Source organism: Gigantopelta aegis, chromosome 11, assembly GCF_016097555.1.
Source record: "Gigantopelta aegis isolate Gae_Host chromosome 11, Gae_host_genome, whole genome shotgun sequence".
NCBI classification, from domain to species: domain Eukaryota; kingdom Metazoa; phylum Mollusca; class Gastropoda; order Neomphalida; family Peltospiridae; genus Gigantopelta; species Gigantopelta aegis.
In genome coordinates, this window is record NC_054709.1 from 27639064 (window position 1) to 27661192 (window position 22129).

At 39.3% G+C, this 22129-nt stretch overlaps 1 protein-coding gene across 5 annotated transcripts in view; it reads right to left on the minus strand.

Moving 5' to 3' along the window:
* The window catches only part of LOC121385416 (synaptic vesicular amine transporter-like), a 46737-nt gene that overhangs the window by 2087 nt on the left and 22521 nt on the right, over positions 1–22129 (minus strand). For all 5 annotated transcript variants that reach the window (XM_041516088.1, XM_041516089.1, XM_041516086.1 and 2 more), the window contains 9 exons: positions 21955–22047; positions 19340–19441; positions 17854–17949; positions 12146–12224; positions 9181–9232; positions 7582–7645; positions 5747–5866; positions 3095–3140; positions 2153–2240 (listed from right to left, as the gene is read on the minus strand). In XM_041516088.1, coding sequence (XP_041372022.1) covers positions 2153–2240; positions 3095–3140; positions 5747–5866; positions 7582–7645; positions 9181–9232; positions 12146–12224; positions 17854–17949; positions 19340–19441; positions 21955–22047 — 740 coding nt within the window. The remainder of the gene's footprint in view (positions 1–2152; positions 2241–3094; positions 3141–5746; positions 5867–7581; positions 7646–9180; positions 9233–12145; positions 12225–17853; positions 17950–19339; positions 19442–21954; positions 22048–22129) is intronic.

The following is a 22129-nucleotide window of genomic DNA, read 5'->3' on the forward strand; positions in this document are numbered from 1 at the left end:
AGTGAGAGAGAAGAGGGTGTATAGTTGTCTTACACCTACCTATTGAGCCCTTAAGAACTTGCTCTGGGTGGGAGCCGGTACTGGGCTACGAACCCTGTACCTACCAGCCTGTAGTCCGATGGTTTAACCACTGCGCCACCGAGGCCAGTTATAGCATGTTGCGAGTTCAGTTAATCCCAGACAAAACAATCGCACCAATGTTTTCTAGAACAGTCTGTTTAAATTTAGTGTCATAATTTGCTGAAGTGAGCTCCATGGTCTAGCTGCTGGACAATCAAGCTGATGACAGTGGTTCAAATCCCGTCAAAGCTGGCTCACACATTCATTCATCTTTCTCATCTATCACCGAAGTGGTCAGACTAAGCCCACAGCTAAAAGCTGATGGGTTATGACAAGTGTGTGGCACGGATAGCCACCTGTCATGGTTGGAGAGACAAGGACTGGGATGTGGAGGTGGACAATGAAAAAAGTTGAAAGATAGGAGGAGTTGCCAGATCGGGAAGAAAGGAGATGGAATTCAAAGGAGAGAAAGGAAAGGGGGCAGTGGTATAAACAAATTAAATTTTTTTTTTTTTTTTTTAGTTTGTTCTAAAATGTCACATGGAATAAATATTTGAAACTGTAGATCCTGAAATTAACGCATCCCTAAATTAATGCGAGTGACGGTGGGCAGACTAAAATGCGACATGAAATTAATGCGAATGGCCTCCTTTTGAAATATTACTTTCCTCACAACATACGTCTGTGTACTTTTTGGTCAAATCCGAATTACAAGCATCTTCAATGAGATCAACCGGCCTCGGTGGCGTAGTGATTAGGCCATCGGTCTATAGGCTGGTAGGTGCTGGGTTCGGATCCCAGTCGAGGCATGGGATTTTTAATCCAGATACCGACTCCAAACCCTGAGTGAGTGCTCCACAAGGCTCAGTGGGTAGGTGTAAACCACTTGCACCAACCAGTGATCTATAACTGGTTCAACAAAGGCCATGGTTTGTGCTATCATGCCTGTGGGAAGCACAAATAAAAGATCCCTTGCTGCTAATCGGAAAGAGTAGCCCATGTAGTTGCGACAGCAGGTTTCCTCTCAAAATCTGTGTGGTCCGTAACCATATGTCTGACGCCATATAACCGTAAATAAAATGTGTTGAGTGCGTCGTTAAATAAAACATTTCTTTCTTTCAATGAGATCAACTCACTAACATGTCTGTATACACATCAATTAACCTATTTAGTCCCTAGTGTTTTTGGTGAGATCAACTCATAGCTTGTTGGACTATTCAATAATTTGTCTGTCTCACCTACAATGAATTGTTTTCCTGTTGTGTTTTATAAATATATTATAATTTTAATCTGTGTTTGTTTTGTTTTAATAATGTTGGACACATAGACAAAACATAGAAATAAATGTGTCATATCGTCGGCAAAATTACATAACCTCGTAACTACACTTTTCAAAATTTTACAGGAGAGCAAAAAAACTGAATATTTTTCGAAAAATACGTTGTTATGCGAACATACTAACAGTTAATATTGATAACTACTTAATAGTGGGTGTACCATAGTTATGGCTACGTCCGAAATTAGGATGTTTTACCCTATGTGTCAGGTCTACAAATGTACTTACGACATTTTACACCTGAAATGTCATTGAAAATGTCTGTTACAACATTTTGATCTAGAATTTAACACAGGTTGAAGGAATGAGGCAAGAGCTATACATGGATTAAATACACATACAATCAGGTGTAATTAACTGGTTTTATTTACATGTAATCCATGTAATGTGTGAACATAATGCAATGCTGAGCGTCATGTCTACACTTCCCGCTTTCCGCTTTGTAGATACGGCGTTTTGTCATTTTGTTTCTTGGACCAGTTATAATATGACTATTTGTCATGTGACAGTCAGCCACTTTCTAATAGGCTGATAGTTACGATCTTTTGACAAAAGCAGAATATGAACATTCTAACTCTGGAAATTCCAGAAAGTGATTTCTCGCCAAAAGCGTAGTTACGACCTTTTGTCATTTCGCCGACGATATTATTAATGCAAATAAAACAAACTTGCATTTTTCGCATTAATATTATGATCGCATTAATTTCAGTATCTCCAGCACCATTTTGCTTTGAATGACAATAAAATGATACTGACCATCTTCTCTTCCTTGGCTGCAGGGTTTTGCAGGAAGTACATGAAGGGTGCGTATATGATGTTAATGATTCCAATAATCCACATTGACCTGGAACATCAGCCATCAACAATATGTAAGGAGAGGATTTTTGATTAATATATATATATATATATATGTTATAAACCCCTCCCCCCCAACTCCCACCAGGTATACTTATTGTAAAATGTGAGACAGAGAGACAAAGAGATGGATAGAAAGAGAGAGCGACATACAGAGAGAGACAGATAGAGAGAGACAGACAGAGAGACAGATAGATACAGACACACAAAGAGAGAGACAGAAAGACAGACACAGAGATAGATAGATACATAGAGAGAGAGACACACACAGACAGAGAGAGACACACACAATGAGAGAGACAGAAACACAATGAGAGAGAGATAGAGAGAGAGAGAGAGAGAGAGACAGACACAATGAGAGAGAGAGACAACAAGAGAGATAATGAGAGAGAGACAACGAGAGACACTGAGAGAGACAGACAGACACAACAAGAGAGAGACACAGATAAAAAGAGACAGACAGACAGACAGAGAGAGACAGAGACAGAGAAATGGAGAGAGAGACACACACAGAGAGAGATGGAAAGAGAGACAGAGAGAGATATATGGGGGAGAGAGAGAGAGAGAGAGAGAGAGAGAGAGAGAGAGAGAGAGAGAAAGAGACAAAGAGAGAGAGACAAAGAGAGAGAGACACACACACACAGAAAAAGAAACAGATGGACAGACACACAGAGAGAGAGAGACAGAAAACAAAGAGAGACAGAAAAGAGAGAGAGAGAGAGAGAGAGAGAGAGAGAGAGAGAGAGAGAGAGAGAGAGAGAGAGAGAGAGAGAGAGAGAAAGAGAGAGAAAATGAATATTAGCCCCCTTTGAATCTCCCTCTGTTCTTAACAGTTATACTTACCAGTTAAAACCTATTTCCTTCACTATGGACCCACTGATGGAAGGACCTAAATAGAACAAATCATATCATATTATACATGTAAATGTCATGTTCTACTGGTATATTACCAACCCTAAAGCTGTATCCTAACTGGCTGCGAGTGACGCGAGCGATTATTTTAGATATCATTGATTTCAATTGCTGTATCCTAACCGCATGCGTGCGACATAATTATCTGTTGACCCATACGCATGCGGTTAGGATAGGGCAATTGAAATCAATGATTTCTAAAATAATTGCTTGCATTGCTCGCTTCACTCACGTCGCTCGCAACCAGTTAGGATACAGCTTTAAAGTTGAAATGTCAAAATTGCAAGCAACATATTTCACTTTTTTAAAATTGATTTTGTGATATTTGTTATATACTCTTCCAAAAAAGTAGGGGAACTCTAATAAGAATTTACATTTGCCCAAATTGTAAGGTATATTAGCTGTGGGGAATGCTTATATGATAATAGTGAATTAATTGGGCAAACATTACAACTAGTAGTTCAGTATTACAGTAGGTTTTATGACCACCAAAGATCTTGAAGAATGATTGGGGTCAGAAGTGAAATTTGAAAGTTGACCGGTTTTTTGTCAGTAAATTGCAAATTCAAACAATAAAAATGATTAAAAACAAAAGAATAACAACTGTATGATCAACAGAATGAAAAAGATTGACAGAAATAATGTTCCACAGTGATTAATTGACCTTCCTGGAAGTTGTCAAAATCGAGAATGACACCCCACGCACGTGTACGGGGCAACTGCGTGATGCACGTGCAAACTATGGAATGTGTTTCGGTGTGTTGATAAACAGACCTGAACGTTCTTTACTAGGATGTCTGTGGTCAAAACATATGTTTGGTCTAATATTTGATTTTAACATTAATATTTCAGGTTCCACTACTTTTTTTGAAGAGTATATAATAATGAACTCTGAAATATCAAAACTTGAAATGCACTGTCCTTCATTAAAAACGGACTCTTTTTCAATAACTTCGGGAGAAACTAGAAAGTAAAGAGAATATTCTTTGCCATTTTAACCAATATTTTCATTAGAAAAGATAAAATAGAAGTTAATTTAGCAATCACATAATTTGTTTTAACGAAAGAAAAAAGAAAGAAATGTTTTATTTAACGACGCACTCAGCACATTATTTTACGGTTATATGGCGTCAGACATATGGTTAAGGACCACACAGATTTTGAGAGGAAACCCACTGTCGCCACTACATGGCCTACTCTTCCGATTAGCAGCAAGGGATCTTTTATTTGCGCTTCCCACAGGCAGGATAGCACAAACCATGGCCTTTGTTGAACCAGTTATGGATCACTGGTCGGTGCAAGTGGTTTACACCTACCCACTGAGCCTTGCGGAGCACTCACTCAGGGTTTGGAGCCGGTATCTGGATTAAAAATCCCATGCCTCGACTGGGATCCGAACCCAGTACCTACCAGCCTGTAGACCGATGGCCTAACCACAATGCCACCGAGGCCGGTTCTCTGAAGACTAAGTGTCAGAATTAACAGAAGTTTGACGTCCAATAGCCGAGGATTAATTAATCAATGTGCTCTAGTGGTGTCGGGGGCAGGATGTAGCCCAGTGATAAAAATCCCATGCCTCGACTGGGATCCGAACCCAGTACATACCAGCCTGTAGACCGATGTCCTAACCACGACGCCACCGAGGCCGATTTGTTTTAACGAATAATGGATTAAGCTGGAGAATGCACTCAGAAGTGTAGATTCGTGAAAAATAATTAACTCGTCCCTACGGGCAGGTCTTCTAGAATTGTTATAAAAATCCACTAGCCATGGGATCAGACCGGCCTCGGTGGCGTCGTGGCAGGCCATCGGTCTACAGGCTGGTAGGTACTGGGTTCGGATCCCAGTCGAGGCATGGGATTTTTAATCCAGATACTGACTCCAAACCCTGAGTGAGTGCTCCGCAAGGCTCAATGGGTAGGTGTAAACCACTTGCACCGACCAGTGATCCATAACTGGTTCAACAAAGACCATGGTTTGTGCTATCCTGCCTGTGGGAAGCGCAAATAAAAGATCCCTTGCTGCCTGTCGTAAAAGAGTAGCCTATGTGGCGACAGCGGGTTTCCTCTAAAAAAATCTGTGTGGTCCTTAATCATGTGTCTGACGCCATATAACCGTAAATAAAATGTGTTGAGTGCGTCGTTAAATAAAACACTTCTTTCTTTCCATGGGATCAGTGATTTAATTTGTTTGTTAGTAGCCATGATTAAAAATTCACTAGCCTACTTTAAGTAGTTGTACATGTAAATATACGTTTACTAATAGGAATAACTGGAAGAAGATAGAGCTTAGAAACCTTTACATTAAAGGGGAGGAAAGGGGCAGGATATTGACAATTACAAAATAGACTTAAATGCAGTATTTGACAACAATAAAATTCACTGGCCATCAGGCATGGTGATGGTAGTTATTTACTAGCCCAATACTGAATATCACTAACCATGGGAGTGGGGCTACCATAATCGAGAAGGGGCTTGTGAATTATTTTTCATGAATCTACACCCCATCATATACATTCTTCATTACTTATAGTGTCCATTTTTCTTGGATGGAAACTAGGTTCTGTGACTATATAACACATACCAATGGCATATCCTAAGCATAAAGCAATATCGGCAATGGCATACACACTGCCATAGACAGACACGTGACGCAGATCGACAAGGTAACCCATGTGTGGCATCATGGCGCAGTCCACCATTCCTAAGAGAAAGAAAGGAAATGTTTTTTATTTAACGACACACTCAACACATTTTATTTACAGTTATATGGCGTCAGACATATGGTTAAGGACCATACAGATATTGAGAGAAAACCCCGCTGTCGCCACTTCATGGGCTACTCTTTTTGATTAGCAGCAAGGGTTCTTTTATATGTACCATCCCATAGACAGGATAGCACATACGACAGCCTTTGATGCACCAGTTGTGGTGCACTGGCTGGAGCGAGAAATAGCCCAATGGGCCCACTGACGGGAATTGATCCCAAACCGACTGCACATCAAGCGAGCGCTCTACCACTGGGCTACATCTCGCCCCTCCTAAGAAAAATACAATTTGTTTTAGTCGTACTTTAAACTGAGATGAATTTTTTTTCGCAATTTGGTACTATAGCATATATTGCATTGTCACATAATAAGAATATATCTGTATTCTTATTGGTAAAAAACCCAGTCACATGACCTTCCATAAATCATGATATTGTCCTCAGTCGATCCCACCGGTCCAATCAAAACTGATATTGCCCTCGGAGATTTAACCAATGAAAACAAAGAAGAGAAAAAAATTATATCCAATTAATGAGTAGGTAACATAAGGCAATGTCAACTGCTAATTCTAAAGTAAACAACTACAAACTTATGATAAAACGCTTTGTTGTCCTTCAACAAAAAGATAACAACTTTATTCATATTGAGTTTAATTCCAAAAATACCACAAAGACAAGGCCAGTACTCATCAAATTTTGTAAGGAATATCTCACAGATTTAGAAACGTACATGATAAATCAAAATGCAGTTGGATTTGGCACTCTCAAGATTTTATGTTATATATAAAGAATGCATTTGGAGGTAACCAGTATCTGTTCAGTATTAATGTATATTTTGATTTGTCACATTTTGGTTTTTATTTTGTTATTAATATTATTTTCAAACTCTTGCTTATCATAGTGTCTCTAATTTAATTTTTGTCTTGGTAATGTTTCAACTGTTTATTTCCACATTCCTCTGCGTGTCATACAATGTCATAGGATTACATGATGTCACTAAATTTCAGAACACATTGCGGGAAATTATAAGCATTAGTGAATTTCGATTCTGATAAAAAGAACCAAAAAACACCCACCCAGTAATGTATGAGTTGTATGGATGTCATTATGTAATAAAACAATTATAATTATTGACCACATTTTGGGCAATATACCAGGTTTTATGGACTAAAGAAATTGATATCAATTTCTTTGATGCATAACACCTGATATTATAAACCAGATGTTATTTAAATACTAATAACTTGTAAATGTTTCTTTTTACCTTAATAGCAACCCCCCCCCAAAACAACCCCAAGCCCCCCCCCAACCCCCCCCCCCCCCCAACCCCACAACAACAACAAAAAACAAACAAACCCCAAAACACCCACGAAATAAAACTAGCATTCTGAAAGTACTGCTAAAGCAATACATGACCCTTACTGGTTTCAACAAATTTTCATATCTCCTAAGTCCAAGGGCCATAACTATGTGAAAAATAGGTAAATCATTATGAAAGTTAAACTTGATCTTTAACAGTACATGATAAAGCTATGTACAAAATTTCATCTCGTTATCTTCAGATAGAAGGATGGAGATGAAACCTATAGTCCCCTGTGGTTGGACCGGTAGGGGGACTAAATATTTGTAAAAATAATAAATTCTTAGCTTACCTAATGCCAACCCCAGACCAAAGACTGGGGCAATAAGATGAGCCATGGTTTTCGAAAATGGGATCTGGAATTAAACAAATAAAATACATTTTTAAGTGACGGTCCCTAGTTTTTAAACACTAAGGCATATTTTTCACTATTAGAGTTGTTTTGATAACTGACTTTACTAAGATTTTATTGTTTAAACACCAAAACTAGGGTCTGCACCTTTAAACAACGAAACTAGGGTTCGCGCCTTTAAACACCGAAACTAGGGTCCGTGCCTTTAAACACCGAAACTAGGGTCTGTGCCTTTAAACACTGAAACTAGGGTCCGCGCCTTTAAACACCAAAACTAGGGTCCACACCTTTAAACACCGAAACTAGGGTCCGCGCCTTTAAACACCGAAACTAGGGTCTGCGCATTTAAACACCGAAACTAGGGTCCGCACCTTTAAACACCGAAACTAGGGTCCGCGCCTTTAAACACCGAAACTAGGGTCTGTGCCTTTAAACACTGAAACTAAGGTTCACACCTTTAAACACCGAAACTAGGGTCTGCGCCTTTAAACACTGAAACTAGGGTCCGCACCTTTAAACACCGAAACTAGGGTCCGCGCCTTTAAACACCGAAACTAGGGTCTGTGCCTTTAAACACTGAAACTAAGGTTCACACCTTTAAACACCGAAACTAGGGTCTGCGCCTTTAAACACTGAAACTAGGGTCCATGCCTTTAAACACTGAAACTAGGGTCTGTGCCTTTAAACACTGAAACTAGGGTCCGCGCCTTTAAACACTGAAACTAGGGTCCACGCCTTTAAACACTGAAACTAGGGTCCACGCCTTTAAACACTGAAACTAGGGTCTGTGCCTTTAAACACTGAAACTAAGGTTCACACCTTTAAACACCGAAACTAGGGTCTGCGCCTTTAAACACTGAAACTAGGGTCCGCGCCTTTAAACACTGAAACTAGGGTCCGCGCCTTTAAACACTGAAACTAGGGTCTGTGCCTTTAAACACTGAAACTAGGGTCCGCGCCTTTAAACAGACTGTCCTGAGTTTCCTGCTATTGTAATACTGAAAAACACAGTGTCAACTGGCAGGATTTGAACCCACATTGCACTGATCTGCATGGCATTTGACAGCCTTAACCACTTGACCACCAGGACTTCCATGGAACTGGAAACCCAATTAACCATAGTTAAACAAGAAAAAAAATTGTTTTGTTTAACGACACTAGAGCACATTGATTTATTAATCATCGGCTATTGGATGTCAAACATATGGTCAGTTTGACACAGTCATAGAGAGGAAACCCGCTACATTTTTCAATTAGTAGCAAGGGATCTTTTGTATGCACCATCTCACAGACAGGATAGCACATACCATGGCCTTTGATATACCAGTCATGGTGCACTGGCTGGAATGAGAAATAGCCCAATGGGTCACCAACGAGGATCGATCCTAGACCGACCGCGCATCAGGCAAGCTCTTTACCACTGGGTTACATCCCACCCCCATAATATTTAAAAGACAATAAATAATTTACACTTTCTCAGTTATTAGTAATACAATGTCATGTATAAAGATGTTAGCTCCACGTAATATGAGTACTTACACAAATTACAGAAATTCCATTCAAAAACAGTCCAATCATAGCACTCAGCCACCTGTAACAAAAAAAGTTCAGTTATAAGCATACCACTCCATTAAAAATCCCTCAGATTCAGTTATAAGCATACCACTCTGTTAAAAATCCCTCTGACTCAGTTATAAGCATACCACTCCAGTAAAAATCCCTCAGATTCAGTTATAAGCATACAACTCCATTAAAAATCCCTCAGATTCAGTTATAAGCATATCATGCCATCAAAAACCCTCAGATTCAGTTATAAGCATACCACTCCATCAAAAATATCTCAGACTCAGTTATAAGCATACCATTCCAGTAAAAATCCCTCAGACTCAGTGATAAGCATACCACTCCATTAAAAATCCTTCAGATTCAGTTATAAGCATACCACTCCATTAAACATCCCTCAGATTCAGTTATAAGCATACCACTCCATTAAAAATCCCTCAGATTCAGTTATAAGCATAACACTCTGTTAAAAATCCCTCAGATTCAGTTATAAGCATAATACTCTATTAAAAATCCCTCAGATTCGGTTATAAGCATACTACTCCATTAAAAATCCCTCACTCAGTTATAAGCATACCACTCCGTTAAAAATCCCTCCGATTCAGTTATAAGCATACCACCTCATTAAAATTCCCTCAGACTCAGTTATAAGCATACCACTCCATTAAAAATCCCTCAGATTCGGTTATAAGCATACTACTCCATTAAAAATCCCTCTCTCAGTTATAAGCATACCACTCCGTTAAAAATCCCTCCGATTCAGTTATAAGCATACCATGCCATTAAAAATCCCTCAGATTCAGTTATAAGCATACCACTCCATTAAAAATCCCTCAGATTCGGTTATAAGCATACCACTCCATTAAAAATCCCTCACTCAGTTATAAGCATACCACTCCGTTAAAAATCCCTCCGATTCAGTTATAAGCATACCACCTCATTAAAATTCCCTCAGACTCAGTTATAAGCATACCACTCCATTAAAAATCCCTCAGATTCAGTTATAAGCATATCACTCCATTAAAAATCCCATGCCAATACAAAAGTGTGCCCCCCCCCCCCCCCACACACACACACACCTTTTGGCGCCTTTTTACACTCGTGCCATCTGTCCGACGCCATATAACTGTAAATAAAATGTGTTGAGTGCTTCGTTAAATAAAGTTTCTTCCTTCTTTTGACAGAAGCATGGGACCCTGGTGATTCGAGGTACTTAATAATTGTATTGGTATATTTTAAAAGTGCTTTGTAATTTTATTTATAATTATTAGTTGAAGAAACTTTAATTGTTACCTGAACAAACAATTCAGAGAAACTTACATATTTTATGCAAGTACACACGTGCTTACAATCGGCCTACCCCCGCCCACTGAATGAAAAAACATAATGCTATTGAGTTGTGTTATTTACTATTTTCAAGTATAGAAGCTGAAAAACGTCATAAGAACAAAGTATATAGCTGCAAATTGCTTGATTGAATTTATGTCTTGAAGAAATACATAAAAAAGAAGCTGTTTTTATTTTAAAAAATTATAGATTTAGCAGTCAGCAGATTGCTGCATTGTGTCTAAAATATTGCTTGCAAAATAAGGTGGGACAAACTATTTATTCAAATATAATACTCACTATACATATTGTAGTAATAGCCATATTTATAATGTAAACCTGTATTGATCTATATCCTAGTTTACGTTTTCAAATTTCAGCACCCTTATTTTTTTGCAAGGAAAAACGACTGACGTGTGACTTCACATTTTTATTGATGTCATTCACTAAAAGCTAAAAATAAATATGCACATACAGACGACATTTCAATATATATGATTGCCATAAATTAAGAAAACTACAATAATTTTAATTGGCATATGTGTTTTTCACCTGTTTTGGTTCATGTGTAGAAAAACTATTTTTTAAGATAAAATGTAACAAAGCATTGGATATACTTAAAATTTCTTAGCTACTTGACTGTCTACACATCTTACTGTGAGACTTGGAACATAAACAAACAGTAGGTGGCGTATTACTTTAAAATGTGGGGAAATACCAAATGGCGTGACTTAATAGAGACAACGACTCAACAGGGTGAGAGTATATATGAAGCTATACACAAAATGCCTGCTCAGTATCTTGAGACATTGCAAAACTACATGTCGGACAGATGGACAGACATAGAGACAGACAGACATAGAGACAGACAGACATAGAGACAGATGGACAGACATAGAGACAGACAGACATAGAGACAGATGGACAGACATAGAGACAGACATAGAGACAGACATCGAGACGGACATACATAGAGACAGACAGACATAGAGACAGACATAGATACAGACAGACATAGATACAGACAGACATAGAGTCAGACAGACATAGAGACATAGAGGCATAGAGACAGACAGACAGACAGACATAGAGACAGACAGGTGGGTGGACGGGCATCAGGCAGGCAGGCAGGCAGGCCACACCATCGCCTATCTGTCTCAACTTCCTTCACAGGTGCAGTCTCTGTGTATTTCCCTGCACCCATCTGGCATCCTCGTCCTCTGCCACTAACAAAGATGGTCTGACCCACGACACTAACTAATGCCCGCCAGTATAATAGGGGTATATAGTGGGTGGTTACAAGTGCCTCTTAACAATGCCAGAAGTAACTACTGAACACTCCCCGAAGTGGTCAGACTAAGCCCACAGCTAAAAGCTGATAAGGAATGGCAGGCATGTGGCATAAATAGCCACAAGAGAGAAGCACCTGTCGCAACTGGAGAGACAAGGACTGGGAATGGATGTGGACAGCTAAAGAAGTTGAATGATAGGAGGAGTTGCCAGATTGGGAAAAATGAGATGGAATTCAAAGGAGAGAAAGGAAAGGGGGCAGTGGGATAAAAAAAAAAGAAAAAAAAAAAAAGTTATAAAGTGTGAACCTGTTTAAAACACTCACCTGCCTATCCTGTATGAAAGAGGACCAAATATGCTTGTGCCAATCAAGTAGGAAATGCTTCCTGGTAGGAAAGCCATACCTATGTGTAAACATAAATACAGTTATTAAAATTCAATAACACCACCAGCACATTGTGTATACAACACATAACTTTAACTGTCTCTCTCTGTCTCTGTATCTGTCTCTCTGCCTCTTCCTCTGTCTGTCTCTCTGTCTGTCTCTCTCTGTCTCTCTGTCTCTGTCTCTGTCTCTCTCTCTCTCTCTCTCTCTCTCTCTCTCTCTCTCTCTCTCTCTCTCTCTCTCTCTCTCTCTCTCTCTCTCTCTCTCTCTCTCTCTCTCTCTCTCTCTCTCTCTCTCTGCCTCTCTCTCTCTCTATCTCTGTCTCTCTCTGTTTCTGTCTCTGCATATACTTACCATTTGTGACACCCAATAGCCGATATGTATTTTTGTGCTGGGGTGTCGTTAAACAAACATTCATTCATTGTTGCTCTCTGTCTCTCTCTATCTGTCTCGCTCTGTTTCTGTCTCTCTCTGTCTCTGTCTGTCTCTCTCTCTGCCTCTCTCTATCTCTGTCTCTCTCTGTTTCTGTCTCTCTCTCTCTGTTTCTGTCTCTCTCTATCTCTGTCTCTCTCTCTATCTCTCTCGCTCTGTCTCTGTCTGTCTGTCTCTCTCTGTCTCTCTCTTTCTCTCCCTCTCTCTCTCTCTCTCTCTCTCTCTCTCTCTCTCTCTCTCTCTCTCTCTCTCTCTCTCTCTCTCTCTCTCTCTCTCTCTCTCTCTCTCTCTGCCTCTGTCTCTCTCTATCTCTGTCTCTCTCTGTTTCTGTCTCTGCATATACTTACTATTTGTGACACCCAATAGCCGATATGTATTTTTGTGCTGGGGTGTCATTAAACAAACATTCATTCATTGTTGCTCTCTGTCTCTCTCTATCTCTGTCTCTTTCTGTTTCTGTCTCTGTCTGTCTCTCTCTCTCTCTGACTCTGTCTGTCTCTCTCTCTCTGCCTCTCTCTATCTCTGTCTCTCTCTCTGTCTCTCTCTATCTCTGTCTCTCTCTATCTCTGTCTTTCTCTATCTCTATCTCTCTCTCGCTCTGTCTGTCTCTCTGTCTGTCTCTCTCTCTTTCTTTTTCTCCCTCTCATTCTTTCTCTCTCACGGACAGCTTTAGAGGTCAGCCAATCAGAGGGCAGGTCACATGACCTCATTTGTATATAAGCCAGTCCAGAGGTCCACCTTCGAGTCTTTTTAACAAACGGTATGTTCTTAGTTTTCCCGTATTCTGTAAAATAGCTTCTGCCCAAGACATTGCAAGTTGATCGGCATATATTGTCCTAAAACTCTATTAATACATTTGGGTACATTAACATTACAAAAGTTCTCATTAAAGAGTTTTTACAAATATACCAGTGTTCGAGATTAAACATTTTGGGCAGTATCCTAGATGGATATTAACATTTCAAAATCTGGTATCCCACCTAAAAATTTAGCATCCCACTTAAATGAAATTCATAAGTAACATTGTAACAAACTTGGACGACACCGTTCTTATTTCCAGTCTATATTGCTACACCGCAATCGGTGCTATTGCTCCAGTGTAGCATTAACTGGGTACGAGTTGGGGAGATACTGTTACGGCATATCATTAGACTGGGTATGAGCTCGAAAATGCTGTTACTTAACTTCACCAGTAAATTATGACTTTCATTGTTTCTGCGAAAAAATAAAAACGCAGGATTAAAAAACAAAAATAAGAACATTATATGGTATCCCAGTGGGATACTGGGTAATTGAAGTCTGGTATCCAAAATTAAATTCCGATATCCCTGGGATATCGGGATACCGTTAATCTCGAACACTGTATACCATTACTGTCATGGAAGGAAATGTTTTATTTAACGACGCACTCAACACATTTTATTTACGGTTATATGACGTCGGACATTTATGGCTAAGGACCACACAGATATTGAGTGAGGAAACCCGCTGTCGCCACTTCATGGGCTACTCTTTTTAATTAGCAGCAAGGGCTCTTTTATATACACCATCCCATAGACAGGATAGCACATACCACAGCCTTTGATATACCAGTCGTGGTGCATTGACTGTAGCGAAAAATAGCTCAATGGATTGATCCCAAACCGACTGTGCATCAAGCAAGCACTTTACCTCTGGGAAACCGGCCTCGGTGGCGTCGTGGCAGGCCATCGGTCTACAGGCTGGTAGGTACTGGGTTCGGATCCCAGTCGAGGCATGGGATTTTTAATCCAGATACCAACTCCAAACCCTGAGTGAGTGCTCCGCAAGGCTCAATGGGTAGGTGTAAACCACTTGCACCGACCAATGATCCATAACTGGTTCAACAAAGGCCATGGTTTGTGCTATCCTGCCTGTGGGAAGCGCAAATAAAAGATCCCTTGCTGCTAATCGGAAGAGTAGGCCATGTAGTTTCCTCTCAAAATCTGTGTGGTCCTTAACCATATGTCTGATGCCATATAACTGTAAATAAAATGTGTTGAGTGCGTCGTTAAATAAAACATTTCTTTGTATCTACATACATGTACATTTACAGTGCTTAAAGGGGCATACCCTAGTTTTTTAAACACTAACGCATATTTTTGACTATTTATAGCCATTTTTGACAAATAAAATCATACTTTACTTAGATTTTATCGTTTAGATGATCAATTTCCGTACATTCGAAGTGTTTTTGGTCATCCTGGTGTTTTTAATATCAAAAAATGCATTTCTCATATTTTTAAAAATGCATGTGCGTCTGAAAAGTAACAGTTATGGAGTCGAGTTTTAGTCTATTTTTAGAGAGTATTTTACCATTTTCAAAGTCACAGACTCATGTTTCACTCAGTTGTAACTTTATCCAAATGTGTTCCATGTTTGTAGATTAACTAAACTTAGTGTTAATTTTCACGGGTTGAAACTAGGGTCTGTCCCTTTTAACACATGCATTAAAAAACAACAAACAGGCTTCATATTACAATTTGGCCCAACATGATTTGGTAACAGTGCTAATTGTTTAGCTACTTTCACAGATTAGCACAGTTAGTTACTTAAAGATGGCGGCATTCTCAGAAGTGTTAATATTGATTAATTATTATTTTATAAATTATATATCAGCCGTGAAAAGTATTATATGTAATCATAAAGAGTGGGAAGCAATTTTACTTTCTGTGAAGTCATCAGCTACACTCTCAAAGTGATGACCCATCACAGTAACTGTGTGGTTGTCACCACCGACAGTCTCAAAGTGGCGGTGACCCATCACTATCCATAACAGTAATGGTGTAATTGTCACCATCTACACTCTCAAAGTGGTGGTGACCTATCACTGTCTGTAACAGTAACTGTGTTGTTGTCGCCACCTACACTCTCAAAGTGGTGACCTATCACTGTCCGTAAGAGTAACTGTGTGGTTGTCACCATCTACACTCTCATAGTGGTGACCTATCACTATCTGTACCAGTAATTGTGTAGTTGTCACCAACTACACTCTTAAAGTGGTGGTGACCCATCACTGTCCGTAACAGGAACTGTGTGGTTGTCACCATCTACACTATCAAAGTGGTGGTGACCCATTACTATCCATAACAGTAATGGTGTGATTGTCACCATCTACACTCTCAAAGTGGTGGTGACCCATCACTATCTGTAACAGTAACTGTGTGGTTGCTACCATCTACACTCTCAAAGTGGTGGTGACCCATCACTATCTGTAACAGTACCTATGTGGTTGTCACCATCTACACTGTCAAAGTGGTGGTGACCCATCACTGTCCATAACAGCAACTGTGTGGTTGCTACCATCTACACTCTCAAAGTGGTGGTGACCCATCACTATCTGTAACAGTAACTATGTGGTTGTCACCATCTACACTGTCAAAGTGGTGGTGACCCATCACTGTCCATAACAGCAACTGTGTGGTTGTCACCATCTACACTCTCAAAGTGCTGGTGACCCATCACTATCTGTAACAATAACTGTGTGGTTGTCACCAACTACACTCTCAAAGTGGTGCTGACCCATCACTGTCCGTAACAGTAACTGTGTGGTTGTCACCAACTACACTCTCAAAGTGGTGGTGTCCCATCACTGTCCGTAACAGTAACTGTGTGGTTGTCACCAACTACACTCTCAAAGTGGTGGTGACCTATCACTATCTGTAACAGTAACTATGTGGTTGCTACCATCTACACTCTCAAAGTGGTGGTGTCCCATCACTGTCCGTAACAGTAACTGTGTGGTTGTCACCAACTACACTCTCAAAGTGGTGGTGTCCCATCACTGTCCGTAACAGTAACTGTGTGGTTGTCACCAACTACACTCTCAAAGTGGTGGTGACCTATCACTATCTGTAACAGTAACTATGTGGTTGCTACCATCTACACTCTCAAAGTGGTGGTGACCCATCACTGTCCACAACAGTAACTGTGTGGTTGTCACCAACTACACTCTCAAAGTGGTGCTGACCCATCACTGTCCGTAACAGTAACTGTGTGGTTGTCACCAACTACACTCTCAAAGTGGTGGTGTCCCATCACTGTCCGTAACAGTAACTGTGTGGTTGTCACCAACTACACTCTCAAAGTGGTGGTGACCTATCACTATCTGTAACAGTAACTATGTGGTTGCTACCATCTACACTCTCAAAGTGGTGGTGTCCCATCACTGTCCGTAACAGTAACTGTGTGGTTGTCACCAACTACACTCTCAAAGTGGTGGTGTCCCATCACTGTCCGTAACAGTAACTGTGTGGTTGTCACCAACTACACTCTCAAAGTGGTGGTGACCTATCACTATCTGTAACAGTAACTATGTGGTTGCTACCATCTACACTCTCAAAGTGGTGGTGACCCATCACTGTCCACAACAGTAACTGTGTGGTTGTCACCATGTACACTCTCAAAGTGGTGACCGATCACTATCCGTACCAGTAGCTGGGTGGTTGTCACCAACTACACTCTCAAAGTGGTGACCCATCACTATCCATAACAGTAACGGTGTGAATGTCAATATATCCACTCTCAAAATGGTGACATATCACACTCTCAAAGTGGTGGTGACCTATCACTATCCACAACAGTAACTATGTGGTTGTCACCAACTACACTCTCAAAGTGGTGGTGACCTATCACTGTCCATAACAGTAACTGTGTGGTTGTCACTATCTATATTCTCAAAGTGGTGGTGACCCATCACTATCCATAACAGTAACTGTGTGGTTGTCACCATCTATATTCTCAAAGTGGTGACCCATCACTGTCTGTAACAGTAAAAGTATGGTTGCGAAACCTCTGTACTATGTTACAAATAAGGAAAGGAAGGAAGGAAATGTTTTATTTAATGACGCACTCAACACATTTTATTTACAGTTATATGGTGTCGGACATATGGTTAAGGACCACACAGATATTGAGGGAGGAAACCCACTGTTGCCACTTCATGGGCTACTCTTTTCGATTAGTAGCAAGGGATCTTTTATATGCACCATCCCTCAGACAGGATAACATGTACCACGGTCTTTGCTATACCAGTTGTGGAGCACTGGCTGGAGTGAGAAATAGCACAATGGGCCCACCAATGGGGATCGATCTCAGACCGACCGCGCATCAAGTGAACACTTCACTACTGGGCTACGTCCCACCCCCCCAAACAAAACAGGATTAACATATAAATAATAATGGACATAGGAACTCACCTTGTTGCCACTCGACCGCATGCATCGTTTCGTACATCCAAATCGGCAGCGACGGATCAAGCATGGCGATCGATGTTGTCCCCAATGTTAACGATGCTAAATGTTAGATAATACACTTCAACGAAACCTTTACGTAGCAGTTATTTAATTGCATAATCATTGCTTTCTTTTACTATTTTTGTATCAAAACTGAAAAGCAATTATTTAATTTCATAATCATTGCTTTCATTTTTTATTTTCGCATTTATTAAAATAAATATATTAACATTATTTACTGTGGACAAACTGGGGGAAAAAAACAATTATTAAAGGCATACTGTCACAGATTTAGGGACCTTATTTCTCTAAAAATGAATAATAAATAGAAATTACATTAATTGTTGGAAACTAAATCTAGCTATTGCATCACCTTAACTGAACCATGAAATCCATGTCAACCCTCTCGGCAATTTTAGTTTTTGAATTATGGACCACTGCCATAATTAAATTATTTTTACAAAATATCATTAATAAATGGATTAATAAATGGAATATGGTGGTTATAAAGATGGTTGAATAAAGTACATTTAGGGACAATACAGGTAATACTTTGTTAGACCATTAAATAGGTCAGTGGTTTGTGACAATATGCCTTTAAATAGGTCAGTGGTCTGTGACAATATGCCTTTAAATAGGTCAGTGGTCTGTGACAATATGCCTTTAAAGCACTCTAAATAATGACACAGTTTTAATGAAACCCATTTAAAATGGACATCCATGGGACCAAATGCAAAGTGATTTATAAATGAAATTTTAAAAATTATTATCGAAAAAGTAATCTCAGGGCAGCATGGCGCTAATTAAGACAAGATGGTACTAGACTATTGAGGCATGGTGCTGTACCATATTAAAGTGACAAACCCTAGTTTTTAAAAACTATGACATATTTTTTACTATTAAAGCTGTTTTTGATATTTTAAATTAGAAGTACTTACATTTTATCATTTAGAATATTAAATTTTGTACACCTATAGTGGTTCTGGTCATCCAGAGTTTTGTAATACCCTAATAAGCTTTTTTTTTATATAATTCTAAAAACACACGTTTGTCTGAGAAGTAATGGTTATCAAGACAAACTCTAGCAATTTTTAGACAGTATTTTCCCATTCCAACATCACAGGCTTTAGTTTGACTTTTGTTATAACTTTATCCAAATGTGTGGCAGGTTTGAATATTAACTAAACTCAGTGTCCATTTTCACAAGCTGAAACTAGGGACTGTGCCTTTAATTATACTTAAACTGCTGAAATGTTTATATTATTGTTATTCAGTTAAAGGTGCAGTATCACAGTTACTATTCCATATTTTGCTTCTTTAAAAAAAAAAAATATTTGTACTAAATAACTACAAATTAACTGATGTCATACATAATATTTGCATATATAACAGTATGAGGAATAGGAAAATAGGAAAAACATTAATGGTGGTGTGTAACCTTAAGCCGTACCAGCAGCCAACAGGATATAGGGATCCGATAACAAAGTCTTCAAGGGCGCTCCTTCCTGTGACTCTCGCTTGACCTTCGGCTGCAGTGCAAACAACTGTAACACTGTAAGTAAATAAAAGAGGATACTCCCCGAGTGTCTTGTGATATCACGGGCTACTCTTTTTCAATTAACAGCAAGGGATCTTTTATATGCACCATCCCACAGACAGGATAGTACATACCACGGCCTTTGTTACACCAGTCGTGGTGCACTGGCTGGGACGAGAAATAGCTCAATGGGGCCACCGATGGGGATCGATCCTAAACTGACCGCGCATCAAGCGAGCGCTTGACCACTGGGCTATGTCCTGCCCCATACTTTTATCAACGACAGCTGATAAATTATGACATCACAAGACACGAGGGGGTATTCTTTTTATCATCCATTATCATTCTTTTCATTTGCGACAATTGTAAACAATGTCAGTAATGTGGGTTGAATGTGACTTTATTTGGCAGCTGTAAACTCGTTAACTGGCAGAACGACAGTGGCGTGATGTCACTAAAGATAGGTTTAGCGCTGAAACATACACAGTGACGTAACAAAAAGAAGCGATATCTCCTACAAGAATATCGCTGGAGATATCGCAAATTGTAGTGCTAGCGATATCTCCTACAAAAGCCTTTAATGGATGATAAAAAAAGTATATTGCTAGAATTGTTGTCACGGAAACTAAAAAATCACCATCCACTGTGGGGATTTGAACAAGAGACTAACTGTAGTACAGCACTCTACTGAGTAAATACATTCTTACTAAACAGGTTTACCACGCCCATATCCTCTTAAGCTTCAGGCTTGTTTTCTCGGGGGGGTGGGGGGGGGGTGGGGATGGGGGGGACGTAGCTCAGTGGTACAGTGCTCGCATGATATGCAGTTGGTCTAGGATCGATCCCCGTCGGTGGACCCAGTGGAGCTATTTCTCATTCCAGCCAGTGCTCCACAGCTGGTGTAATAAAGGCCATGGTATGTACTATCCTATCTATGGGATGGTACATATAAAAGATCCCTTGCTGCTAATCGGAAAGAGTAGTCCATGAAGTGGCGACAGCAGGTTTCCTCTGTCAATATCTGTGTGGTCCTTAACCATGTGTCTGACACCATATAACCGTAAATAAAATGTGCTGAGTGTGTCGTTAAATAAAACATTTCCTTCCTTCCTGTTCTCTCTGGAACCTGCTTCAGGCAACCAGAGATGGGGTGGGGATACTGTCAATAGGTCTGGTATAAAAAAGTAGATTCTAAGAGTAAAATTTCATGCAGAATGTAAAAACAAATGTGTTTTCTTTAATTTCACGAAGCTGTCCCTACCCCCACCCCCCACCCCGCCTATAATCTGGCACCCTAGGTCTGGGCACTAATACAGTTCGGACTGGGCATCATTAGCCACTGCCAGTAGAAGTACTGGTATTTTATGTCAAATACTACCACATGTACAAGGTATATCCCTCCTTTAACTGAAGCTACAGGGTGTATACCATCAAATCAAATCCCATAGATGACAACAGTAACAAATGTGGCTAAAATTCCTACCTGCAGTGTATCAGTCAACATATACACCAGAAATAACCCACTGTTTCTTCCATCTCAGTAGTAATCAAGATTATTTTATTTATACCGTAATCCTTTGTAGACCTGGGGTTGCGAACAGATTTGTTAACTTGCCCTTGGGAATATGCCTTTAAGATTTGGAATTACTGAACTTACCATTGGTTTGTCATCTTGTGTAAACCTGAATTACATTTTCAAATATAGGCATTTTGCCTGTTGATCAATCCCCAACAAGCATTATACTTGGGAATAAAAATTGTTTAAGCCACATGTACACCACAGATATAAATACTACCACCCCTCACCCGTAAAGTGAATCAGAAAAAATTAGGGGTCAAGCTGCTCATTTCAGAGATAATGGGTAGTGTCTATTACTACCCGGTACCCTAGTTTCACACAAAATTTGAGTACTCTTCTTTTTTTTTTACAGGTACCCAATAGCCCATACATGTTTCAAGCACAAGGCTACTTGACACAGTGGTACTAAATGAAATAAAATTGCATACATTTTTAGCCCAAATGAAACTAATTTTTTTTACAACCAATACACTCACATTTATCACCAATCACAGGATTTGTGGTGGTGTTAACTGCTCTATCAAAATCAAAAGTTGGATGCACCTCGAACTTTGACCCAGTTGGAAGTTATTTGGTTTAGTACTACCGGTACCTACATATTTTTATTTTCCATTTTTGCTCATTTTCCATTTACTATTTTAATTTTCATGCTTTCTCATTTTCATTTGACTATTAATATTTTCTACATTTGCTTGTTTTTTTATTAACTATTTTTATTTTTCATGTACGTCTACTTATTGCTGTTTAACTATTTTTATTTTTTAACGTCCACTCATTTCCTTTTGACTATTATTATTTTCTATGTTTGCTAATTTTCATTTAACTATTTTTATTTTCTACATTAATTTGCTCTTGTTTCTTTTTTTTTAACTATTTTTATTTTCCACATCTGCTCATTTTTTATTTTTTTTATTTACTATTTTAATTTTTCTACGTCTGCTGTACTTACATATATCCAAGATTGCCAGGCCTGCTAAAATTAAGAATGGTGCTTCTTTACCACCGGCAAACTCAAACATTATCCCTCCAAATGGTGGACCAACTGAAACAAAAAGAAAGAAATATTTTATTTAACGATGCACTCAACACATTTTATTTACGGTTATATGGCGTCAGACATATGG